Source organism: Typha angustifolia, chromosome 15 (genome assembly GCF_048772165.1).
Source record: "Typha angustifolia cultivar Huaian chromosome 15, ASM4877216v1, whole genome shotgun sequence".
In the NCBI taxonomy this organism is placed as follows: domain Eukaryota; kingdom Viridiplantae; phylum Streptophyta; class Magnoliopsida; order Poales; family Typhaceae; genus Typha; species Typha angustifolia.
Genome location: NC_133253.1, coordinates 22,516,150 through 22,525,341, shown reverse-complemented (window position 1 = coordinate 22,525,341; position 9,192 = coordinate 22,516,150). Strand labels below are relative to the sequence as shown.

At 38.3% G+C, this 9,192-nt stretch overlaps 1 protein-coding gene across 1 annotated transcript; it reads left to right on the top strand.

The window, feature by feature from the left end:
• Window positions 1-335: 335 nt before the first annotated feature.
• On the top strand, window positions 336-6,510 carry LOC140777078 (disease resistance protein RPM1-like). Its single transcript, XM_073120979.1, has 4 exons — window positions 336-3,266; window positions 5,563-5,675; window positions 5,792-5,870; window positions 5,986-6,510. Exons 1-4 carry the CDS (start codon window positions 449-451, stop codon window positions 6,288-6,290), a joined length of 3,315 nt encoding a protein of 1,104 aa, XP_072977080.1. The 5' UTR covers window positions 336-448; the 3' UTR covers window positions 6,291-6,510.
• Window positions 6,511-9,192: the final 2,682 nt, after the last annotated feature.

The following is a 9,192-nucleotide window of genomic DNA, read 5'->3' as shown; positions in this document are numbered from 1 at the left end:
TTATACAGTCATCTGAAAGCAAGACTAAAGTTTAAAATAAAAAAACCATAAATCTTGTCAGCAACGTGTGCCAGTTATCTAATAAAATCTTTCACCAATGGTCATATCTCCGGATTCAACCATTAGTCTCGTGTTGGTATCTACTAGAATGCCAACATTGACGAGGTACACAGGTATCTATTACGAAGTCTTTTTCACCTAAACTTTAGTTTAATACAAAGATTAGCCAGAACCAAGATAACCGGAGATTTTATATAATTTTAGCTTGAGGTCATTGATTAGGTTAACAATCCTCTCGAGATTTGATATATTTCCCTTCCGTCACTGGATGACAGCATCACATACAGTAAAAACAAAGAGCTCGTTTCGATGAGCAGACAAGGAGAGCAAGACACGAACTCGAGAACTACTAAATCCAAGTAGAAAAGCTAGTATAAGAAGTTCAAAAATGGCAGATCCAGCACTTGGTCTTTCTATTACGAAGCTGGGTCTTGCTACAGGAACAGAACTACTGAATTTAGCTACATGTCTGATATCAAAGAAAGCTTCATTATTGGAAGAGCTCCCAAGTCGTATGGGTCGAGTAAAGGCTGAACTGAAATTAATGCAGGACTTCTTAAAACAGCTAGACACGAGAGGCTCCAACAAAGGTATCCAAGAAGAATGGATACAACAAGTGAGGAAGGAGGCATATTATATTGAAGACATCTTAGATGAATATCTCTACATAGTAGGTGGGCAGGAAGTGAGTGGTTTCTGTGGTTATGTGAAGAATATGGTGAAGAAACCCAAAACTTTGTTCACCATGAGTGACATTGGCGCTAAGCTGAAAGTTGCAGAGGACAATCTTCAGCAACTAAAGGAAAGGAGAGAACGATGGGTCCAGACGCCAATAGGTGCCAGTTCTATCGAGCATGATAACTTGGATCGAGCAAGATTTTCTCATTTCGTGGACGGCGGAGATCTCGTCGGTTTCGAAAAAGAGAGAAAAAAGTTGACTGAATTGTTACTGTCTCTGGAGAAAGATCTATCTATACTCTCTGCGTGGGGTATGGGGGGCCTGGGGAAGACTGCTCTGGTCAGCAATGTGTTTGAGAAACAAAAAGGACATTTTGACTGTCATGCATGGATTTCTTTCTCTCAGTCGATTAAAAATGATGATGAAATCTTAAGAAAAATGATAACCGAGTTATATAAGAACGATCACGGAGCCCCACCTGACATTCCAAGCATGGATACTAGAGGATTAAAAGAGACGATACAGACATTTCTTCAAAAAAAGAGGTATCTGATTGTGTTGGATGATGTATGGAATCCGGCAGATTTTGGCAGCATACGTGAGTTATTCCTTGTTAAAGATTCTCATGAAGGAAGTAAAATAGTCATTATAACTCAAAATGAAGAGGTAGCTTCATTTGCTAGCGAGGAGAAAAGGATGAAGCTGGAGCATCTAGGCGAAAACGAAGCATGGACACTCTTCTGTAGGTGGGCCTTTCGGAGAGAAAAGGGTCATGATTGCCCAGCAGAGGTTACGGAATGGGCGAGGAAAATTGTAACCAAGTGTGAAGGACTGCCGCTGGCTATCGTGTCCATAGGAGACCTTTTGTCCTTGAAACCAAAAACAGAGTCAGAATGGAAGGGAGTTTTTAACCAGATTAATTGGCTGTTGGTTAATGATCCTGCGCTGAGTCATCTGAAGAACACTCTAAACCAGAGCTACAGCAACTTGCCCGACCATCTCAAGAACTGCTTTCTGTATTGCAGCATGTTTCCGGAGGACACCCTCATCTCAGCAGATAGGCTTGTAAGCCTATGGATAGCGGAGGGATTCATACAAGAAAAGGGGAAAAGCACATTGGAGGAAGTTGGGGAGGGCCATCTGTTAGAGCTAACCCGTCGGAGCATGCTGCAGCCTAGGAAGCATGGCCCCAGGGGTACAGTGGAACTCTGCCGGATGCACAACCTTGTACGCGAGTTTATTCTCTCTTTGTCGAGAAAGAAAAATTTTCATGAGGTTTACCGCACATACGGAAGAAGAAGAGGAAGTGGTAGTGGTGTTTCTAATCAACAAGAAAGAGAAACAAGTAAAATTAATGCCACTTCCCGTCGTCTGTCGGTAATCGAGTGCAGCAGCGACCTTTCGAACCTATCAAGCGAACATCTGCCATTCCTTCGGACTTTAATAGCGTTCGACACCAGTACGCCCTCGTCTCGGCAGCTCCCTTCTATTTCATCCAAATTCAAATATCTTGCGGTGCTAGATCTATCCGGCTTGCCGATCGAGACCCTACCTGATGCGGTCGGGAGCTTGTTCAATCTACGCTACCTGAGTCTCAAGTGTTCAAAGGTAAAAGCTCTCCCCAAATCTATCCGTAAGCTCACTAACCTGCAGACGCTGGACCTCTACTCAACTGAGATAAAGGAGTTGCCGCGTTGGATAGTGAAACTCAAGAAGCTGCGGCATCTGTACGCCGGCGAGGTGACCGATCAGACGTTCAGAGCATTCAACTCAATTACTGGCCCGAAAGCACCAGAAGGTCTGCGGAAACTGAAAGAACTGCAAACGCTGGTGGCGGTGGAGCCCTGCGGAGGGTTGGTGGGACGATTAGGAAGTTTGACCCAAATAAGAGACCTCGGATGCTACGGCTTGAGGGGCGAGCGCTGTGAACAACTGTGCGCCGCCGTGAGTTGCATGCGCCTCCTCTGGCGCTTGGTCTTGTCCGCAAGAGACGACGAAACGGAGGTCCTCCGATCGGACAGCTGGGAGGCCCCACCAAACCCACCCACGGAAAAGAAACTCGTCAGTCTAAATCTGAGAGGACGGCTGTCGCAAGGATCGTTGGACTCCTCGTTCTTACGAGCTCAAGAGGGCAACCTCAAGGAGTTGGCTCTAACGAGTTGCCATTTGGAGGTCGACCCAATCCCATCCCTCGCTCGGTTCTCGAGCCTGACAAGGCTCAGCCTTCGGAAGGCGTACGACGGGGAGCAGCTGGTGTTCACTGCTGGGTCGTTTCCCAACCTGCAGGATCTTTCGATCTCCGACATGCCGCGTGTCAAACAGGTGGAGATACAGGAAAGATCCATGGCGAGGTTGAAGACCCTCGAGCTCCGAGACATGAAGGAGCTTAGAGATGTCCCACGTGGCATTGAGCACCTCAAGTCCCTCCCAGATCTTCAAGTCCATGGATCTTCCCCGGAGTTGAAACAGCGAGCCGAAGAAATGAATAAGAGGCGCATGGCTCTCCAGATGATCACTATCCGTGTCGATTAAATGACAAACAAATATAAATAAAATAAATAAATAAATAAATAATAAAATAAATAAATCAACTAATGTATGCTTTCTTTCTGGAAAATAATCACTGGCCGTGGCTTGTACTTTATAGACATTGTTGGATTTGTATCTAATTAATTAAAAAAAGTAAATGTATTGATATACACCCTCGGGAACCTCATCTGATGCCTTATGTTTGGATTTTTACTTGGGTATTAAAACATTTCACCCTCGGGAACCTCATCTGATGGTTTATGTTTGGATTTTTACCTGGGTTTTAAACATTTGTGCCAACCATTTTTTATTTGGATCAAGACCCCTTGTTTGTTTTAAATTTTTATTTAATTTTATTTTTTATTTAATGAGAGAAAGCACGGAGGGTAAGACAATTCATTAAGTTTCAATAATTATAATGATAAAGATTTGAAACACAAAAAGTAAGAAAAATAGAGTGATCGACTTTTGAACGCAACTCGTTTGCTTTAAATTTTTATTTAATGAGAGAAAAGTCGTTGACTCAGATAATTCATTGAATTTTAATGATTATAATAATAAGATTTAAAACAAGATAGAGGGACAACTCCACACTTGATTTATAATAGATAATATTATAATATAATTCAGAGAATTTAGTTCAAGGGTACAAATATAAATAAAGTGAAAACCATTCAAGTGATTTTTAAGAGCAAAAAGCTTCAAGCTTAGTATTATTAACCTAATAATCGTTGTTTCTATCAATCCAATAGTCTAAGACACTGTTGGGTTTATTTAGCCAAGTTGGTTTGGGCTAGCCCCATGAGGTGACTCACTTGGTCAATAATTAGTTGAGTGAGACTTTTGTTAAGGGGTACTTTTTGCTCATACCACTTAGTGAAAAAGAAGACAAGAGAAAAAGAGGTTTTTCTCTACATACAACAAGGGTTTGCAACTAGAAGATTTCTTGGTTGGGATCAAAGGCACAAGGATTTTCTTCTTCACATCTACAAGGGTTTTTTTACTTCAAGAAGGTTTGGGTTTCTCTATTGGAGGTGTTATCTAAACTTGTTAACTTGAAGCTAGGGTTATTGGTTTCTTGTGGATGACATTCTTGTGACTTTAAGAGACTTGTTGTGGTGATCTTCTTTGTACCAATTCTCTTGATAGTGGGTTCAAATTCATGCTCTGTGAGTTTTCCCTTTGAGAAGGGTTTTACACATAAACATGGTGTTCTAGTTTTCTTTGGTGCTTGGTGTTGTTAATTGCATATGTTTCTTAATTGACATCAATTTTAGCTTTCATTGTTATAGATCTCTTGGGTGGGAAAGAGAGCTCCTTTCCAACAGACAATCTTTAGAATCCATAAAAGTAAGAGAATTAAAGATCACCCATCTATAACACAAATCGAAGAAAGAGAAAAAAAACCAATAATACCCTAATTCTGCTACAGGGCAGCAACGCACCCCGTATATTCTCAGCAATTGGTATTAGTAGTATGACAATCTTTGATTATGTCAAGCGATTTAGTACAACTAAATTAGTGGTCTGGTGTACATGCGAGCTCGATACAGTATGATAGTTGGTGGGTTTGAATTTGAGCAGATGATCCTTCTAAAGCACAGGGAATATTTCTTGCTTTGAGGGACATCAAATAGAAGATCAAGTTGCTGTCTCACTTTAAATCACAGGTTTCACACTCTACGTGTTACTTGACTGCCAAATGCGAACTTACTCCCTTATAATATAAGTATTGGGACCCTGAAATGCTAGTGGTAGTTATAAGTATTCTGGTCTCCTCCTAGGCAAGTCAAAAAGATCATTATTAAGATTAAAATTGCTTTTAGCTTAATTAATCACGAGAGATGCACTAACTAATGACCATCAAGAGAACCTTTGGTGTGAAAAAGTATGTAGCCGATTTAATTACGACTCTGTTGGTGCAACGTTACTTCACATCTTGGGCCATCAAATTTACGGGTAGTGAATTGTGCTTAGACTAATTAATGGCTTTGGATAACAAATCTATTTATACTCCAAAGTGATTAGGGACTTAGATGCATGCTAAGATAACAACATAACCGAGAAGAGTTAACGAGTTTACTTCAAAATAATTAAGTACCGTCTCTCCAAATCTCCCATTCACTCCGACGACTTGACTTTGGAGTTTGGTCACATAAACAGCTGTTCGTTGTCTTTTATATTGAAAAGAACTCTTCTTTCTTGGACCAAGTCATCGGTCATATTGTATTACATGGCTTGGTTCACACTTATTATAACGAACCTTCTCAAACTATTCCTAGTTTCTTTATAAGGAGGAGACTTCCCCCCCTTGGCTGTTATCAAGTTCGCTCATCACTTCTTCATCAGTTTAGCTCAAAAGTCTGGAGGCTCTCGTTTATCCATCGGAGATCTAAAAGAAATGAACGTGAGTTCCCATTCCTAGAAGTTCTGTTAATTTGCATATATCTTTAATTCTTCACTCCTCTCAGGGGATCGATCTTTAATTTGTCGCTCACTTAGATTGCAATTTTTGGTTTGCAGCTAAAGATTGCCATCAAGGTGCAGATGAACTGCGACAAGTGCCGGTCTAAAGCCATGAAGTTGGTGGCCTCAGCAGATGGTAAAGCTACAAGAACGGAGACGTTTATATATGATCAACAATATTATTTAGCTCTTGATCATGCACCTACTTTAATATACGTACTGATCACGTTAACTTCGTCACTTGGGTACAGGAGTTAATTCAATCGAGCTACAAGGCGAGGATCAGTTGGTAATTGTTGGAGATGGTGCAGATCCAGTTTATTTGACGACCATTTTGAGGAAAAAGTTCCGCCGTGCAGATATAACTAAAGTAGAGGAAGTGAAGAAAAGTGGCGAGAAGGAAAAAGAGAAACCAAAAGTTGAACTACTTCAGTGGTACCCAAATCAGTACTGCACAACTAGTCAGTGGTATCCAAATTACTCTTCATGCTCGCAGGTCGTTGCATATGATGACTCGGGAAGCTATTCAGACACGAGTTCTTGCTCCATCATGTAACTAACTATGCATCAACACACCGATGACACCAACCTATATATTTATTTGATGAGCATGTTGTGTATTTAGTTTATTTGTATGCTGATTGATTTTTGACAGTTAATACATATCAATTGAAGTTAAGCTCGTCCTTATTATCATATTGTTGGTTACTTTGTTATGTTGTGCACGCAACGGGCTCATAAGTCAATTATTTAAGAGAAATATGATTTGACATGAATTTGGAAATTGAATTTGACTCAAAAGTTGAAGCTACTAAGATGAGAATATAAAGAGTCTATATACGGAACTAAATTCGTTGAAGACTCACCTTGGAATTGACCATTGAATGACATCTTCCGAGTTTATTTGCAAATATGTCAAAAAAAAGAAAAAAGAAAGACTTTTTGCAATACATATCATGATATTTAAATGTTTAGTTTTGATTTAGTGGTGGAAAGTTGACGAGTGATAACGATTGTCAAGTCTATATTGACAATTAAGTTTGTCGAGGAAAAGAATTATGATGCAAACGGATTCAAAATTGAACGAAACTTGATAGCTACACATAAATGTGTTTGTGGTTCCCAAAACTAAATAAAATTACAAAAAAAAAAACTTGACTCTTGAGGATTAAGATATTTGGTTTGGGAAATGATCGAATTAATTTTTTTTCTTAAGCATCAAGTACTTTTAGTTTCTAATATCAAGAATGAGTTCCTACTGTGCTAATTTAACTCAATTAATTATATTTTTTAGCAAAATACCACATCTACAACTTAGCAAAAATCCTCTACCAATGAACTCTTAAGGAAAATAGATACCTAATTCTACCATAATTAATTGCCCAGATGCAGCATGAGCCACCCTCATCATCACTTTGCCCACAACCATAAGTTCGCAAAAACCCCCATGGATATATCTACTCTTGTGGGCGAGATCTGCAGGATTAGTTAGGTGGACAAGCGAAGCCTCCATTGTTTACCCAACAGTTAGGGTTCTGTCACATAATAGCTAAGTAACTATGCGTGGCTTGGCATAAAACTGGGAGATTCTTCAAAAGGATGGATATCCACTACGCCCTAAATGGTTAGTTTGGCAATGCGGCTTTTGTTCAACGAGATAGATAAGCTCATCGTCTTGTTCATATTGTTGGTTACTTTGTTATGTTCGTTTGATCTAAATAAAATTAACATCTCACAACCTGCAAATAAAGGGGAAAAATGCATGCATGCATATTTACTATCTACATAGGAGTAATTTGATCATATTGTTCGATCATATTTCTATCGATAAAAGTCTCTCGAATCTATCAAGCTCGATATGTACAAGAGTGCTTTGATTTGATTGATATTAATTATCTGGTGTGAAGGAAGTAGTCCGACATTGGAAAAGCTAACTTAATCGAAATGATACTGAACAAAGTCTACAGTTTGAGATTCTTGTGTCTAAAACTGGATGCTGTTATTGTTATCAAGTCCTAATGCGTTTTAACTGCTGCTCCACTATCATAAAACAAGATAAAAGGCCTAAACATGTCCAAGCTTTTCCTTCCTCATCTTTGATTTTGACCCTAAACAATATCCATTGACTTAATAATGAACAGTTAACTAAACTAACGAACCAGCACAAAGTTTCCGCCAATTAATTAAACCGATTGACTTGATAATAAACAGTTAACAACATTCTAAGTTTATTATTGTTATTATTGTTGTGAAAGTCCATAGACAGGGCGATTATTATATAATGCTATACAAGATCACCTTTAGCTATGGCCTATTGGATATCTCTTTGACGAAAAATTCCACTCTGATGGTACATGTATAAATAGTCGGGATAGCTACTAATCCAATTTGGATCATAATCCGGAAAGAGAAGCAGAAAGGATATCTCTCCATCCATCTACTAATCAGTCATTTGATCATTACTGCGTCAATTCTAAGAGGTATGACCAAATATAAGCACTGCCATTTGTTTTCCCACGTCCTATCATTCTTCAACTACTTCAAATGTTATCTGTAAACTAACTGTTCTCTTCAAAGATTAAACTGAAAGTCTGTCTTTTTGTTGAATTTCTTTTATTAATTTTTAGAAATATTCTGCTTACACTGTGAAGAAAAACAAATCAATTTCAAATAAATATTCAAAATTTATGCTCATTGCATAATAATTAAATAATAAAGGAATACAATACTATCACAATGAAAGATTTACGTAGTTCACCTAAATTCAGACTACATCTATGATTTAGATGTCAATAGAAAAAAGGTTTACAAAGAAGGCCTTTGGGATTATATTCTTAGAGATTACAATTAAATCTCTTAATACTGCTTTTTCCTTATGAGCATCCATCGTTGTACACCCGTTTGCATTTGCATGCCACTGGCTTCAGATCTTTGGGCTTAGACATAAGATCTCAAGTCTCATGCATTCTTCACAAGAGTTTTATTCTCTTCATCATCCATGCCCAGTTGCTTACTTTATCTAATAAATCTTGTTCCTCCAAAAGAAACAATGATCTTTTAACATCCTCTGGACTTGCAAAGAAAAATGAACATTCTTTGAACAGCTTGACTGTTCCAATATAAATTGCTCCGAGAGTGAATTTCTCGATATAAATAAATTTATCCAAAAATAAGTAGAAATAAAGATATTGACGGACATGGACATAGTGAAGAACACTAATTAGTTTTTTTTATTCTTATAGTAAAGTACTTTATGTGACAGCTCAAGTTAAGTTTATTTATGAAAGAGTCTAATAGAACTATTATTTTATGAGGTATGAGTTTTATTATAGACTTCCTTTGAAAATTTATCTAAGTGAGAACTGACATGATTTCGCGATCGGAAGATTTGAGCAAATTCATAATTATCAAGATTATTAAGACAAGCGCATAACTATAATAGCGTTAGACTATAAATA

Coding starts and splice junctions, on each gene's coding strand:
- LOC140777078 (XM_073120979.1), top strand. CDS start 449: ATGGCAGATCCAGCACTTGGTCTTTCTATTACGAAGCTGGGTCTTGCT. Junction 3,267..5,562: donor GATGATCACTATCCGTGTCG/ATTAAATGACAA, acceptor TTTCTTTATAAG/GAGGAGACTTCCCCCCCTTG. Junction 5,871..5,985: donor GTTGGTGGCCTCAGCAGATG/GTAAAGCTACAA, acceptor ACTTGGGTACAG/GAGTTAATTCAATCGAGCTA.